The sequence below is a fragment of the Protopterus annectens genome, chromosome 2.part1 (genome assembly GCF_019279795.1).
Source record: "Protopterus annectens isolate FY-2018-M chromosome 2.part1, PAN1.0, whole genome shotgun sequence".
Classification (NCBI taxonomy): Eukaryota; Metazoa; Chordata; order Ceratodontiformes; family Protopteridae; genus Protopterus; species Protopterus annectens.
Genome location: NC_056729.1, coordinates 646,868,521 through 646,884,732, shown reverse-complemented (window position 1 = coordinate 646,884,732; position 16,212 = coordinate 646,868,521). Strand labels below are relative to the sequence as shown.

At 39.5% G+C, this 16,212-nt stretch overlaps 1 protein-coding gene across 1 annotated transcript in view; it reads left to right on the top strand.

Annotated features, from left to right (window-relative positions):
* EFHC1 (EF-hand domain containing 1) overlaps positions 1–16,212 on the top strand; it is an 856,688-nt gene that overhangs the window by 60,912 nt on the left and 779,564 nt on the right. Inside the window, exon 2 of the mRNA XM_044062385.1 lies at positions 5,099–5,296. Coding sequence (XP_043918320.1) covers positions 5,099–5,296 — 198 coding nt within the window. The remainder of the gene's footprint in view (positions 1–5,098; positions 5,297–16,212) is intronic.

The window sequence follows — 16,212 nt, the reverse complement described above, 5'->3', positions numbered from 1 at the left end:
CTGCCCCCAAGAAAGCAGATAGATTGTATACAGTTCCTCAGTCTTATAGATTTTTATACACTTGTAACAGATCAGGCCCAGCAGCTACAGCTATAGCTATTGCTATTTCTATTCTAGTAAATCCAGCTATTGCTAAATAATCAGTTATTACCAGTCCCTCATCTTCTGACAAGGATGGAAACATTTTGATAGATTTGGGGAAAAAGGTGTATTCTTCTGCAACGAGTCTTTAGAATGCTCAGTGCTCAAGCTCATATGTTAAAGTTTATGCTTGCCTCCTTTTTAAATATAATGAATATTATGGCATCTGTTTCCTCTTCTGTGGAAAAATCTGCTATGTATAGTTTGATTGCTTCTGTGTTTTAATTAACAGCTCACTGCTTGAGATATGCTTATGATTCTGCTGTTAGCACTTCTAGCGTAGCTGCAACTGCAACTATTAGGAAGTTTGTTTAGTTTCATTATCAATACCTTCTAGAAGATGTCAAAAATGACATTTTGAATTTTCCCATAGATAAAGACAGTGTTCGGATCATCTGTTGGAGAGGTCCTTAAAAAAGTGTGATGAAAGAGGTAAACTAATTTAGAGGCTTTCCTAGATTTTTTCAGCCTACTTTCTCCAAGTTTGCCAACCGATTTAATGCTACCCCTGCAGCCTTCTTTAAAAAGCAAAGTTAATTGGCCCAAGAAGCTGCTAATAAGCACACATTTAAAAAGCAATGACAAGGGGGGGGGGTCCAAAAAAAAGCAGGAACCCCACAGAACAAAGGATAGTCTAATAATTCCGAATGACTATATGCAAGACTCCCCTCCCACCCTGAAAAACTCTTAATCCTTCCAAACAATCTGAACCTCCATTTCTCTGCTTGGCAACAGATAGTTTCAGACAGATGGATTCCAGAAGTAACATGTCATGGCTACAAATTGCAGTGGGAGTCTCTCCCTCCTTTTTGAGGGATAGCTCCCATCCACCAGACCAAACTCCTCTTGATCCCTCGTCATTCAGCATCTGCTGTTTCATGGGGCAACAGGAGTAATTTTGCCTCCTCAGTTAGGAGAAGGGTTGTATTCAAGAATGTTTCTAGTGCCAAAGAAAGAAGATTCCTTGAAATCAGTTCTGGAACATACCTTTCTCAACCTGTCTGTGATCATGCCCAAGCTCAAAATGTTAACACTTCACAACTTGTTACCCTCAATTCCACATATGAGTTTTCCTCTGACCTTGGATAAAAAAAGAAGCATATAATCACATTTCAGATGTTTCTTAAGATTTTCTGAGTCTGGATCACAGATGTTGATCATATTGATCACTTCTGCAGTACCCTTGGCTATATGGGTTACATTCTGTCAAAGATATAACAGCCGGCCAGTTTCCAAAGATTCCGGGCACCTTCCATGCACCCTAATTGCCAGTCAGCTTGACATGAGCTGACTAAAAGGCAAGAAGCCCCTCAGAGCTTTACTGCTGCCAAAGAATACACTCCTCTGAGGCTTTCGAGGATCAACAGTCAGCTTGTGATATTCCTATACTGTTGCTGTTTTATCACATTCCTCTTCAGAAAGTTATTTTAAAGCTAGGAGTGTTGTCTTTCAAAGGACTGTCACGGGATTATAACATACTTTTAAACTAAGCGCTCATTTTTCTTTCATTTTAAAAGTGGTGTAAAGTAACTAAAAACATTTTTTCTGTGGAAATTTTGCATTTAGTTTACTTTTGTGGGGATGATATGGTGTTTTAAAGTGATTTTTACGTTGTTTTCTTTCAAAAAGGTAATATTTGTAGACTGGCAGTGTTAACCAGCATTTGCTGCATGTCTTCCCTGGGAAACAGGTACCATTTTCAGCTTGACCATGGAACAGACTAATGATCCAATGGTTGGTCTTTCTTCCAGTCACAAAAAGAAATAAATTAAGCAGAGACTTTTCAACCATAGCAGACTAGCAATTTGCCTCAATCGCAGGTAGGTGACTCTGCCGTGGCATTTGTTGTACCTCAGACTCATCTTTTACTCCAGATCCCTACAGCCAGTATGGACAGGAGATTAGCTACATGCTTTGTAGCTGTTGAGGTTGAGTCAGTGGGCAAGGGAGAGCCACTCTTGTCAATCCTGGGACAGGGAACATGAAAGGTTTCCCTGGTCATCCTCTGGTTTAGAGGATGTGTGTATTGCTGCCTGGAATTTTTCTGACAGTTCAGCCAGCTGTCTCTAAAAAGACAGAGAGAACATATAAAGTTCCTCAGTCTTTTAGGTTTTTAAACAGTATTTCCAAATCTGATCTGCAGCAGTAGCACTAGTTGATTCCATTGCCACTAATCACCTAGTCTATTCCAATCCTACTCTTTCTCAAAAACTATTGATAGTTATGTGGAAAAGTGTGTACTTCTGCAACTTTGATTTTCAGAATTCTGAATTGTCATGCTCATATGTTAACGTTTGTTCTGACTAATTGTAAAAGTATGAGGAACGTTTTATCTGCAGTTTCTTCTTGTAAGGAAAAATCTGCTTTAAATAACATAATTTCTTCTATTGCACAGATCACTACTCCATTGTTTACAGTGTGTGTATATAACTCTTTTGATACTTTCTAGGGCTCTGGCCACTGGTACTGTTTTGAGGAGGTTTGCTTGTCTGCATTCTCAGAACCTTCAAGACAATGTTAAAAATCAGATTTTAAATTCACCTTAGGATGGAGATTTAGTGTTTGATCCCTCTGCTGCAGGGGTGATCAAAATGTGTGATGAAAGGAGCAAGCTGATCCAGACATATTTTTCAGGCATCATTTTCCAGATTTTCCAAGGGATTTTCTATCTCTACATCCAAGTTTGGCAAAAAGCAGAATGACTGTTGAAGAAACAATTTGACCCCCCACCCCCACCCCTGACCGTTTTTTTTCTCCCAGAAAGTCTCAAACTCCACTTTTTCTTTTTGGCAACAGATAGTTTCAAACAAACAAGTTCTGAAAATCATTTGTCAGGGTTACACATGGCAGTGGGAGGAAATTATTCCTTTCCAGAGGGTAATTCCTCATCCTTCAGGTCCGACTCATTTGCTTACACCAGTTCTTCATCAGATGCTGTTCCAAGGAGGGATAGAACCAGCTCATCCTTCCCATGGGGAAAGGGCTTTTTTCCAAGGATGGCCCTAGTACTAAAGAAAGAAAATGCTTGGAGACCAGTTCTAGATCTTTCTTTCCTAAACCTGATTGTAATAGTGCACAAATTCAACATGATATCACTTTACAACCTGTTACCTCCTCTTCCTCTTTCAAGTTTCCTTTTAACACCATTCTTAAAAGATACCTATCATCACATCCCTATTTATCCAGACTTCAGACGTTTCATAAGGTTTTGTATGTCTGGATCATATCAGTTCTCTGCCTTACCCATTGGACTATCCACTGCATTAAGGGGGTTCACAAAGTGTCATTCTCCAGTTATAGCTCATTGCAGGTTACAGGGATTTCACATTTTTCCATATTTAGATTACTTGTGTATAAAGTCTCAAGAACCTCTCTCTTGGGTAAGATATTTGTTACACAAGCTAGAATTCCAGGAGAAAATTCAAAAGTCTTTCTTGACTCCTTCACATAGGATTATGTTCCTGGGATGTCAACTAGACACCTCAGTTCAAAGAACTTTTCTTCCACAGAAAAATATATTTATATCTAGATCTATTCTGAAAGTTTGCCACTCAGACTTCAGTCACTGTGAGAGAATACTTCAGGATTTTGGGTCTCATGGCATTTGTAATTCTCATAATACCCCACCCCCAAGACTCCACATGAGAGAGATACAGTGATATCTGAAATCATTTGGTCCCACTACTAATACCCTTTATCTTTTCAAATCCAAGTCCCAGTGAAGAGAAATCATTTGGTGGAGACAATAGGTAACCTTAAATCCAGGTCTCCCCCTCTCCCTCCCTGCTCCAAAGCAGCCTGTCACTACCATTTTCCATAGGGACGGTTTCTTTGAGAACTAATCCTTCTGTTATGCCTAACATGGTATCTGAGTTTACTTTAAACCAAACTGTTTTCTTTCCTGAACCTAAAAATGAGGGAGAAAGGGTATGCCATACCTTGAATGTCCCACAGACAACGTATGTACTATCTTGACAGAACTAAATCTTTCAGATCTTCGGATCCATTGTCAACCAAACAATTTCCTAAGGCTATTAACTTTGCTACACTAACCATAATAAAATTATTCCAGGCAGGGTCAAGGTCCATTCTACAAGGGCCTTGGCTTTATTAATGTCTTTTTGGAAAGGGTTGTTTTCTAGAAGCTGCTACTTGTTCCTTTGTACATAATACTTTAAAGCACTATAAGCTTGATTCCTTCTCTAGTTCCAGATCAGGCTCTGTTATGAACATTCTCCAGGTGCTCCTGGACTCTTCTCCTTCCTCCTCCCAAATGTCGTAAGCTATGGTCATCTACTCATGTAGCTAAGGCTACTGCAGCAGTGATCAATATGATGAATATAGTACAATTGTGTCAGTAAACTTACCATAATGGTAGATGTTCAAATAGTACTGCTACAGTAGCCACTCCCTCCCTCCATCCGCCCCCTTGTTTTTTGGTGTGCTTTTTATGCCAGGGGGGTGTAGATATTTTTTGTTTTTCCTAGCTTTGTCGTTTCAGGGCTCATCCTCCTTCTCTCTGTTGGCAGGACAGCATTGAAGTGCTTCTCACCCATACTTGACTTTTAATCAGCTCACTTCAAGCTGCCTGACAGTTCGGGCACATGGAAGGTACCCTGAAGCTTTGACAGCTGGACAGCTGTTATATCCTTGGCAGAATATAACCCATGTAGCTATAGCTACTGCAGCAGTGACCAATCAAATATCTACCATTAGGGTACATTACTTACACAACTGTACTTTCCTCGTTAGTGTATGTAATGTATGTAAATGTCTTTTCTTTTTTCTTTCCCCTTAAAGGCTGTAGAGATGCCAGTATTTTTCAAAGTCAAAAAAATATTTTTACAATTTGTATATATTGTCATTTTCTACATCATTTATATCTTTTGTCAGCTTTTCTTCAAAATGTATTTTGTAAAAATGTAAGCTAATTAGTTATATGCTTGATTTCTTGCAGAAAACTCAATTTCATCTCTCACAGACATTGGACTACAAAAATGGGTATACTATTCCACGTGTGCCTTTGTCAGCAGGACAGATTTCTCAAGCTGAAATGGATGAACTAGCTAATAAGCTTCCTACTCTAACATATGGCCAAGCCAAGCCTTCTCCACCAGTAGACTTCATACCAGCCCATGTGGCTTTTGACAAAAAGGTAATAAAATCTATATTTAGCATGTGAGACATTCACTTCATTCATTTCATTAGTTAATTCATTACTCAAAGACAATGTACAAGTATAACAAAACAAGTCGATGTAATTTATGTGTTATCAATGGTATTGAACAAATGAGAAAGGTAATTCTACAAAGATAACCTATGCTTTAGAAAGTTGTGAAAAAGTTCAAATGCACAGATTGTCCAGTTAATTTGCCTGTACGTGTAGTTACAGCTGTAAATGTGTTTTAATGTAATAACATTGCTAAACACTTGACTGAATATCCTTAAGGATGAAATGGCTTGTTCATTTATCTGACTAGCTGGAATCAAATAGAAATCAAACACAGTGCTAGTAAATGATGTAATACACTGTTTGATACTTAGAATATATAAAAATAAGTACAATGTAGTGTGGTGCAGAATATAACTGACACATTACCTCAAATATTTTATTTCTTTCACACTGAAATGCATAATTAATTGCTTTGCTCCCGTCAGTTTTATTATTTAAAAAAATGCAATTTTACAATTCTGCCTGTCAGGTTTCAATCTGAATAACTCCTTCTAGGAGTAAATAAACAGATGAAAGAAAATGTTGTAGTCAGGGAATGACCACACGAAGACTATGAGATAGGATGAGAGAACATTCCTATGATATTTCTAGAAGAGCAGAGACCAATGCTCTAGCCAAACATATTATGACATCAGGTAGTTTACATACTTTTAAGTTTGTAGTTATAGAGGTAGTTAAGCTAGGTAATAGAGGGGGTCCCACTAGAAACACAGCTGAAACTAAAGAAGTTGAATGGATAATTAGAATGCGGGCAAACATGGGGAAGGGTCTGAATGACAAACTTTCTATCAGATCCATTTTGGCTAAAAGACCATTGACAAGATAATGCACTTTTGTTGTAATTATATGGGTACTCTATGAGGTTTTAAGGAGTGCATTTGAAAATGATTTTTTTGTATGCCTTTAAGTGTTGCTGCTTTTAATTAATAGTGGCTTGTGATTAGATATTTTTATTTTAAAATGTTGGTAATGATGCACTTTACTTGTCTGATGAAGCGGCTTTAGCTACGAAAGCGCTCACCTATCTGTTTGGAATAAATCTTGGATTTTAAGTGCTGTGTTCTGGTGCCTTCTTTGCTTTTTGCTGTGTATGTTCATTTTATTGAAGGACAGGTTAGCCTACACCACTACATTTCTTTTTTGCTATAACTGCCACATTACCTCAGATATTTTATTTGTTTCACACTGAAATGCATAATTAATTGCTTTGCTCCCGTCAGTTTTATTATTTAAAAAAATGCCATTTTACAAGTCTGCCTGTTAGGTTTCAATCTTAATGACTCCTTCTAGGAGTAAATAAACAGATGAAAGAAAATTTTGTAGTCAGTGAAAAAAGAATTTTTATTGGTGCTCCCTTTTCCCATGATGGTATAGCAAAGGTATTTTGTCTGAAAAAGCAGATAATTCTGTTGCCTTTTTTCCCTTAATCATCACAGTAGAAAAATATTTTATTTATTTATCTTTGTTTACCAGGAAAGTCCAACTGGGATTGACACCATTTTTAGTGGAGGCCCGGGGAGAAAAGACCCACAATTATTACAGATATAAGTAGAAAGAACATTGCAGAAATACATGCATAACATAATAGGAGTCTTTCACTTTACACAGAGCAAAAAGCTGTACAGTTTTTATAGTTACAAAATACAGAAGATATTCACTTTACATATTTATATTAAAACATTGTGGCATTTTTCATTGTGAATCAAATATGTAAGTACATTAAAATTGTATGTACAGATTGGTATCTACAGTTGAATTGTCAGACATAGTATGCCCTTAAACTGAATATATGCAGTTATTAGTGATTAGTGATCAGTTTAGAGATATGTTAGAAATATGTTAGGATGTTATGTCATTTAACTATTGTAAAAGTGGAGTTTTCAGGAGTAAAATAAGTAGGATACAGTTTGTAGAAGTGATAGTAGTTTTTGATGTTAGCATGTTAGTTTTATAAAGAACATTAGTATGCAGTGGAACATGAGGCAGAGGTACACAGAGATGTTTGGTGAGATTGGGATGGGGGAAAATACAGACGTATATGGGTTAGAAGGGTAGCTGGTATTGGAGAGGAAAAGTGTTTACGAGTAGTATTTGTAATATATGCATAATGATTTGCTTCTTCCATTTTGATATTGAGGGCAGACATTTACAAATTTAGTACAGCTCCTTATTGAAGATCACTGTGAAGTGCTACTATATGCACCACTTAACATCGCGCAGCGCTGTTTAAGCAGGTTTAAACTATTCCCGGCTCCACAAAGTCTGCTCTTCAATTTTTCCCTTAGAACTAGTCAAACTCTCAAAGCAAGCACTCAGCCTTCCTTTTACAGCCTAGCACTTGCTCAAACTTCTCAAGTAAGCACTAATAAACTATAGCACTACACCCCCTTATACTATCTTAGACGTACAAGTCTCCCTATTTGTCCCTTCTGGACAATCAATAAATCAGTCGTTAAAATATTCAGGCATGTCCAAAGGGCAGTTTCAGGTGTACTCTCCAGTCCAGCTGATAAATCTGGGAATCTTGAGACAATGTTACAATTGCCTTATGTACACAGATAACCCTCTCCTCCTTCCAACAAACTCAAATATATGTGAGAGATGCAACTAAACAGCCAAACTGGAGGCCGAGCTCTCTCAACCCAAGACTGGCACAGTCAGTCAAGCGGAGATGGAAACCACTCGCACCACAAAACCAGTCTCACATAGACCAATCGTATCAGCAAACAAGACACATAAACTCACAAAAACATACTCGGAGGCTCTAAATAAAAATCTGCCAAAGCAGCAGCGACCTCCAAAGCAGTCATCCAAGCAACCGCTACCCCACAACAATTTTCATGTATCACATACTTCACAAAATCAGTGTGCCACACAGTCACAGTCCTTAAGGCTAAATAACACACCAAATACACTAGTAATAGGAGACTCTATTGTCAGGCATACTGAGGTCCCACTCACCAGACTGAACAAGGAGAAGGTCACTGTAAGCTGCCTGTCGGGTGCTAGGATCCGCCACATAATACAAGCACTCAGGTCACTCCACAGCAGGTACAAATATGACTCTGTCATTGTCCATGTTGGCGTGAATGACCTGAGATGTACCTCCCTGGACTACATGAAAAGAGACATAGAGGAGCTCTCTGATCATGTAGCCCAGACCGGTATGACCCTGACCCTGAGTAGCATCTTGCCCTCACCAAGAATGATGCCACAGTATAAAGACAAAATGATGAATTTTAACAATTGGTTAAGCTATTGGTGTCATTCAAAGGGGATCCAGTATCTGTCAGCCTGGGATGACATGCTCGACAAGCCACTTTGCTTCGCTAGGGACGGCTTGCACCTGTCACCCTCAGGCTTTCGAATACTGGCCAAGGCTCTTGCCACCCCCATAGTGCCTTTTTTAGGCAAGGCTCAAAAGACAAACCCACCTCCATAGACAATACAAGAAACAAAAAACTAAGGGTAATGCTACTCAACGCCAGAAGTCTAAACCTCAAGATGCATGCACGTAAGGCATTCCTCAGTATGGAGAAAATCGATATCTGTGTAGTAACAGAAACCTGGTTCAAGGCTCCAGAGAGCACCCCAGCACTACCAGGATATAACTCATACCATACTTTTCGGCCCCAGAACTCAGACCAAAATACAAAAGGTGGGGGAGTATCCATTTTCATCAAGGATTCCCACACCTCCAGGTTAGTAGCACTGCACGAGGCATCGGAGACCATCCATGTGCAACTAACAGTGGGCAAAACTGCTTTTCAGTTTGTAGCCTGCTACAGATCACCCACCTTGTCTCAGGACCCCCACTCGGCATTCCTGAGAACATTGGAGAATATGAAGGTCTCACCAAACACCATGATATTGGGTGATTTCAACTACCCAAACATTGACTGAGAAAACTACTCAAGTCCTAACTCCTTTGCCCAACGGTTCCTGGAGTTTATAAACTCAAACACCATGGAACAGCTAGTCACCACTCCCAACTACCCAAACATTGACTGAGAAAACTACTCAAGTCCCAACTCCTTTGCCCAACGGTTCCTGGAGTTTATAAACTCAAACACCATGGAACAGCTAGTCACCACTCCCACAAGAGGGGACAACATATTAAACCTGGTCATCAGCAACATGGGGGCCCAATGCTCAACACCAGAGGTAAACCCTTCATTGGTAAGATCAGACCATAAACTAATCACAATGGACATCCACATCCCAACCCCACCCCCAGCCAAGGAAACCACTGTGAAAATTTTCTCAAAAGCAAACTTCACACTTCTCAAAACCGAAGTGGGAAGTTTCAAAGCCCCCGGGCTAATGGAAAATGCTACACAAACTGCAGAATCCTTTACAAATGCATTCTATGAGCACTTACAGGAATGCATGGATCGAGCCATCCCAAGCAAAACCAGGACTCACTCCTCCAAAAACAGGAGACCAGTCTGGAGGACCCCGGCCATAAATAAGCTATACAACAGAAGGAGGAAACTATTACATGATAGAGCAAAATCCCAAAAAGGGAAGGCATCCCTGATCAGTATTAGCGAGAAACTACATTCCCTCATAAAATCATCGAAGTCTAGCTTCGAAAGAAAAATCACCAAAGACTCTAAAGAAAATCACAAGGCCTTATTTAGCTATGTTAAGAATCTAGGTGGCAACTCTCAGATCTGCTCTTAGTTTGTGCAGAATGGCATAAAATACACTGAACCCACTGACATTGCCAACATCCTGGCGGACAGGTTCAGTGCAAACTTTACCCCCCCCTTCCCCCCAAAAGGGCCAGTGTCTATCCCAGAAGAATGTAGTCCCCCAGACATCACAGACACACAGCTGAAAGCAGCCCTCTCCAAAGTAGAAAACATGGCATCAATGGGACAGGATGGTATCCCGGGCTGCGTCTTACACGAGCTCCAAAAAGAACTAAACCCTCACATAAACTCACTGTGCCAACTCAGCCTTATTACAGGATATGCACCCAAAGAATGGCATACAGCAACAGTTATCCCACTCCACAAAGGTGGTGCCACAATGGATCCCGGCAACTATCGCCCTATAAGCCTGACTAGCCTGGTCTGCAAGGCTATGGAGCACATCATCATGGATCTCATAAACAAAGATATTGGGAACATCCAGACACTGGACCCTACCCAATTCGGCTTTGTTAAAGGCAGATCTTGCTACTTAAACCTAGTTGACTTCTTTGAAACAGTTACCAAAGCCATAGATGAGGGAAAGGTAGTCCACACAGCCTACCTGGACCTCGCAAAGGCCTTCGACACAATACCCCACTCTGGCATTATAAATAAGCTTACCAGCTTAAATATCAGCACATATGTCATGAGATGAGTTGCAAACTGGCTCAGGGATAGAACTCACTTGGTCAGAGTTGCGGGTGTCATGTCCGACTTCAAACCGGTTACAAGTGGCGTCCCACAGGGCTCAGTCCTGGGACTCCTCTTCTTCGGTATATACTTCTCTGAGGTACAGGCAAGCATGGGAGGACTGTGGCTGACCAAGTTTGCAGATGATTGCAAACTTGGAGCCATAATCGACTCTCCGGCTGACACAAGCATCCTCCAGAAGGGTCTTACGGAGATAGATACCTGCTGTCAGAACCATGGCCTCAAGCTAAATGCCAAAAAGTGCATAGTCATCCCCTTTGGGAAAAATAACGTGCCCACAAACTACCACATAGGAGGTAATCCACTAAACATGGAAGATGTAATTAGGGATCTGGGGACCCAAGTAGATAGTAACCTCTCCTTTGATAATCACATTGCCAAAGTGGTTAGTAAAACCTTCTATATAGCCCACCTAATCACAAAAGGGTTCACATCTAGATCAAGAGAGGTCATTGTGCCTCTTTGCTCATCGCTCATCAGGCCCATAATTGAGCACAATGCTTCATTTGGGATGTACCTTACCCGACACCTGCAACAGCTGGAGAGACCTCAAAAGAACCTCACCAAGAGGATTGTGGGCCTCAAACAGATGCCCTATGCAGCTCGACTAAAGAAACTCCAGCTATACTCAGTTGCTTACCGCCTACTCAGAGGCGATCTCTGCCTGACGTACAAGGCCATGTCTAACCTGGAATTAATGGACATGCTTCACCTCAAGAAAACCAAATCCATTAGAGCTACACGCTCCAGGGATTTAAACCTCAACACAACAATAAATAGAACATGCTGGAGGGATCGATTCATATCCCAGAGGCTTCCCTCGCTCTGGAATAGAATCCCAGTCCATGTTAGGCAAAGCCCCTCACTAACCCTCTTCAAAAGAAATCTTGATGAGTGGATGGGAAATCGTAAATTTACCCCTGGGATCAACTCTATGGCCCTGCTGGATAGAGGCTCAGGAATCTAATCTAAAAGGGAGGTAAAAGCCAACACATTCTGGCTAGGCTTATAAATGCCCTAGGGCAGATAGCCTAGTACTTACCTATGAACCTATGAACCTATGAACACTGATCCTTTAGATTTATAAAGCACTGTCAATGGTGCAATAAGCTGTATACTCATCTCTGGTGCTGGAAGACCAGAAAGCTGTGTGGATTGCTGACTGGGCAGTACAGTACTGGGGGTGCTGCACTCCTGGCTGTGTCAGCCATTAGATGAGTTGTTAAACCGAGGTCTGATCTGCTTCAATTGGAGGTAGCTCAGGTCGATATAAAAGATCATATGACACCTATTGAAAAGTGCTGTGGTCCTTTATTTCCAAATATCAGATATTAATTTACATATTTACATATATACAACCATCATTATTTGCACATGTTTACAATATATAAAAAGAAACAGGTGTTATTTCTCAGACAAATTCCAATTTTTGTTACATAGAATTTCATTTATAATAGCACACCATAAAACCAATAATATACCAAATCATCTTCTTTTTCAGCAGATTTTTTTCCTTGCTTCTAATAATGTCTATACAGAATCATGCCCATGTTTATATGTTTATGATTTCTTTGTTAACAAGTCCTTCAGGTAGATTTTTTTTTTTTGCACTTTGTTCCACACTGTTTTCATTATATTACATTGCAAAAATACATGAAATACAGCTTCACTTTGTTTACAGCAAAAACATGCTGTTCCACTTACAGCTTTATAAATCATGCTCTCTTTTACGGTCAATTTATTTAAAGAAAGTTTTCATAAAATATCTTGACATACTGTCAAGTCCTTACATCTCTTTTACATATTGTATATGAATTTTTTAATATCTGCACTTTATTTTACAATTTTCCTAAGGATGTGTTCTACATGAACTACAGAGTGAGCTGAACCTCACCTGTGTGCCCTGTTCAATCACAACCTCACCTCAGGCTTTGTCCCTACCAAATGGCGCACTGCTACAGTCATCCCTCTCCACAAGGGAGGAGCGACTACAGACCCCGGGAACTATCACCCCATTAGTCTGATATGCAAACCTATGGAATGCATCATTGTGGACCTAATAAACAAGAATACAGGAAATCTTCAAACTCTGGATCCTACACAGTTTGTTTTTATGAAGAGTAGATCATGCCTGCTCAACTTGGTTAACTTCTTTGAGTCAGCCACCAGAGCTGTGGATGAAGGCAAGGTGGTTCATACAGCCTACCTTGATCTGGCCAAGGTCTTTGATACCATTCCCCACTCAGGAATCATAGAAAAGCTCAATACGCTAGGCATCAAATCAACCCCTATATCACTAGGCGGGTTGCAAACTGGCTCACAGATAGAACCCACAGTGTGAAAGTATCTGACTCCAAGTCAGGCTGTCGACCAGTCACAAGTGGAGTCCCACAGGGTTCGGTCCTGGGTCCTCTCCTGTTTGGTATCTGCTTCTCTGAAGTCCAGGCCAACACGAAGGGACTCTGGCTGACAAAGTCCGCAAACAATTGCATGTTGGGAGGTATTATTAACTCCCCAAGTGATGTTGACATCCTACAGAAAGGCCTCAATGAGACCAAAGACTGGTGTCAAAACCATGGCCTTAAGTTCAATGCCAAAAAATGTGTCGTCATCCCCCTTGGGAAAAACCCAGTTCCCTTGAATTGCCACACTGATGTTAGTCCACTGAACACAGAAGCCATTATAAGAGATCTGGGAACACAGGTTGACAGCAACCTCTCTTTTGACCACCACATTGCCACTGCGGTCAGAATGTCCTGTGTGGCACATCTCATTACTAAGGGTTTTGCATCCAGGAAGAAAGAGATCATTGTCTACCTCTACTCTTCCCTCATTAGGTCAATCATCGAGTACAATCTCCCATTTGGCATGTACCTCACTAGGCACCTGCAAGAGGATAGGCCACAAAAGTACCTCACAAAGAATATCCTGGGCCTTAAACACTTGTCCTATATGGACAGACTCAAAAAACTCCAACTATTCTCTGTCTCATATTGCCTACTTAGAGGCGATCTCTGCTTGAGTTACAAAGCCATGTCTGACCCAGCTCTGTTAGAAATGCTACATCTAAAGAAATCCCAAAACCTCCATACCACACGCTCCAAAGACCTCAGCCTCATTACCACAATCAGCAGAACATGCTGGAGGGACAGGTTCATAACCCAGAAATTGGCCATGCTATGGAATAGACTTACCATACATGTCAAGCAGAGAACCTCACTGGACCTCTTCAAGAGAAATCTTGATGAGTGGATGGGAAATAGAAAATTCACCCCGGGGATCACTCCAGTGGCTCTACTCGACAGAGGCACTAGGAACTAAGGTCGGGTGGCATGACACGAGGGTAATCCTATGGACTAGGCTTGTAAAGGCTCCAGAGCCATTAGCCTAGTACACACCTATGAACCTATAATATAAAACGTATGTAATATTTCATTATATAATCCCCTTCTATTTATTTCATAGCTTTTGTTGTATTTCATTTCCACATTAATATTTTCTCTTGAAATCTCTTTTATTTTCTAAAGAATTTTTCCTTATAATAAAAATTTTTGTTTCTCAAAAACTTTCATACTTTATTCCCAGAATTTGTGATGCAATCTCTTTACCTTCTCTTGTTGGTTATATCCAGTACAGGTCTAAAAAGACAACATAAACTATTGCATTTATTAATCCAAATACTCCTTCCTTTTTAAGTAAGCACAGCTTAAAGGGTCTAGCCTGGCTCCTCATATCAAATGAAATATCATAGTTATAATGACCTTTTCAGCTGTTTCAGGTAACATGTAGACATTAGCTGTATAAGCAATTTTACCTAAAAACAACAGAATGTATTATGTATACATTTTCCTGAGGCTCATCATAAAAGTTTTCCAAAAATTATATATGTCTCTCAATTGTTCCATTAACTCCTTCCTTGGTCTTGAATTATATCATATTTTCCAAACCTGAACCCTAATTCTCTCTGTTTTTACCACATTCCCTAAACCTTTATACTTCTACTTATTCAATTTCAAACCAGTGTCCTTCAGTATCATCCTCAAAGCTATCAAGACTTATTTTATCCAACACTTATCTTTCACTATGAATACTAAATTATCTGAGCAGGATAAAAACACAGGAATTCATTTTTTTCCAGACATCATATATGCACCCTCTGCCATATCATTTTGTATTTCACCCGCTATTGCATTCATTAAAAATGTAAATAGGAACCATCTCATTGGGCATCCCTGCCATACAATATACTCAACTTTAATTTTGTCACTCATCCATCCATGTACCAACATTTTATTATATCATTGTTATATACAAACTGCAATAATTTCAATATTTATCTTTTAATTCCTTAATCATCTAGTATATACCATAATATATTGTAGTCTATACAATCAAATGTTTTGTTTATATCTGCTACCATTATCTTGGGTTGTCTCCTTTAATTATGTCATCCACTACCTCTCTCATTAAAATTAACATCTCATAACTTTGTCTTCCCCTCATGCCATATATTCCAGGAATGACAACTTCTTTTATCACATTATCAAAACTTATCTAAATAATTTTCATAGAAAAAATTATAATTGGCATTGTTTAGAGTTGTAGGTCTCCAATTTTCTGTATTCATTTTCTCCCATTTTTCCATAATAACTTTATCACACTTTCACAGATTTCATGTCTATAAAAACATCAATCATCCATTCATTTAAGACCATTAAAAATATTTTTACCTGCCATTTATCTATTTTTCTATAAACACCATATCCAATGCCACCTACAAAAGAAATGTAATCTTGTTTATCTAATCCTAATATCTTCTTTATTTTTATTTTATTTTATTTTACATTTGTTGACCGGAATAGTCCGACTGGATGCATATCCATTTTCAGCGGAGGCCCGGGGAGAAAAGTTCCAAACATACAAACAAAAACATGCATACATATTATAGCAATAACCCACGCCTGGGTGTGGGTAATGCTGGATTTACCCACGGTTGGCGTGGTCTTCTCCCTCGGGACCAAACAAAGCCAACCGTGGGTAAATCCAGCATTACCCACACCCAGAAGTGGTTATTATATATCTAATGACATTATTTAAGAAAAAAAATAATTAATTTTCTTAAATAATGGCATTGTATAATGCCTCCTTGTTGCCCTTCCGCAGCTGTCTGGTATTCCGCGGAAGTTCTGATGTACTGCGCATGCCTACACAGTACATCAGAGCTGTGGGCAAAAGCAACGGAGAAAGCAAGATCTCAGTTGCTTTTTACTGTTTTGCTATGTTAAATGGGTTTAACATAACGAGACAGCTTTAAAAAAAGCAACGGAGAATCTCCGTTGCTTATTTTAAAGCTGTCTCGCTATGTTAAACCCATTTAACATAGTGAGACAGTTTTGAAAAAAGCAATGGAGAAAGCAAGATCTTCAT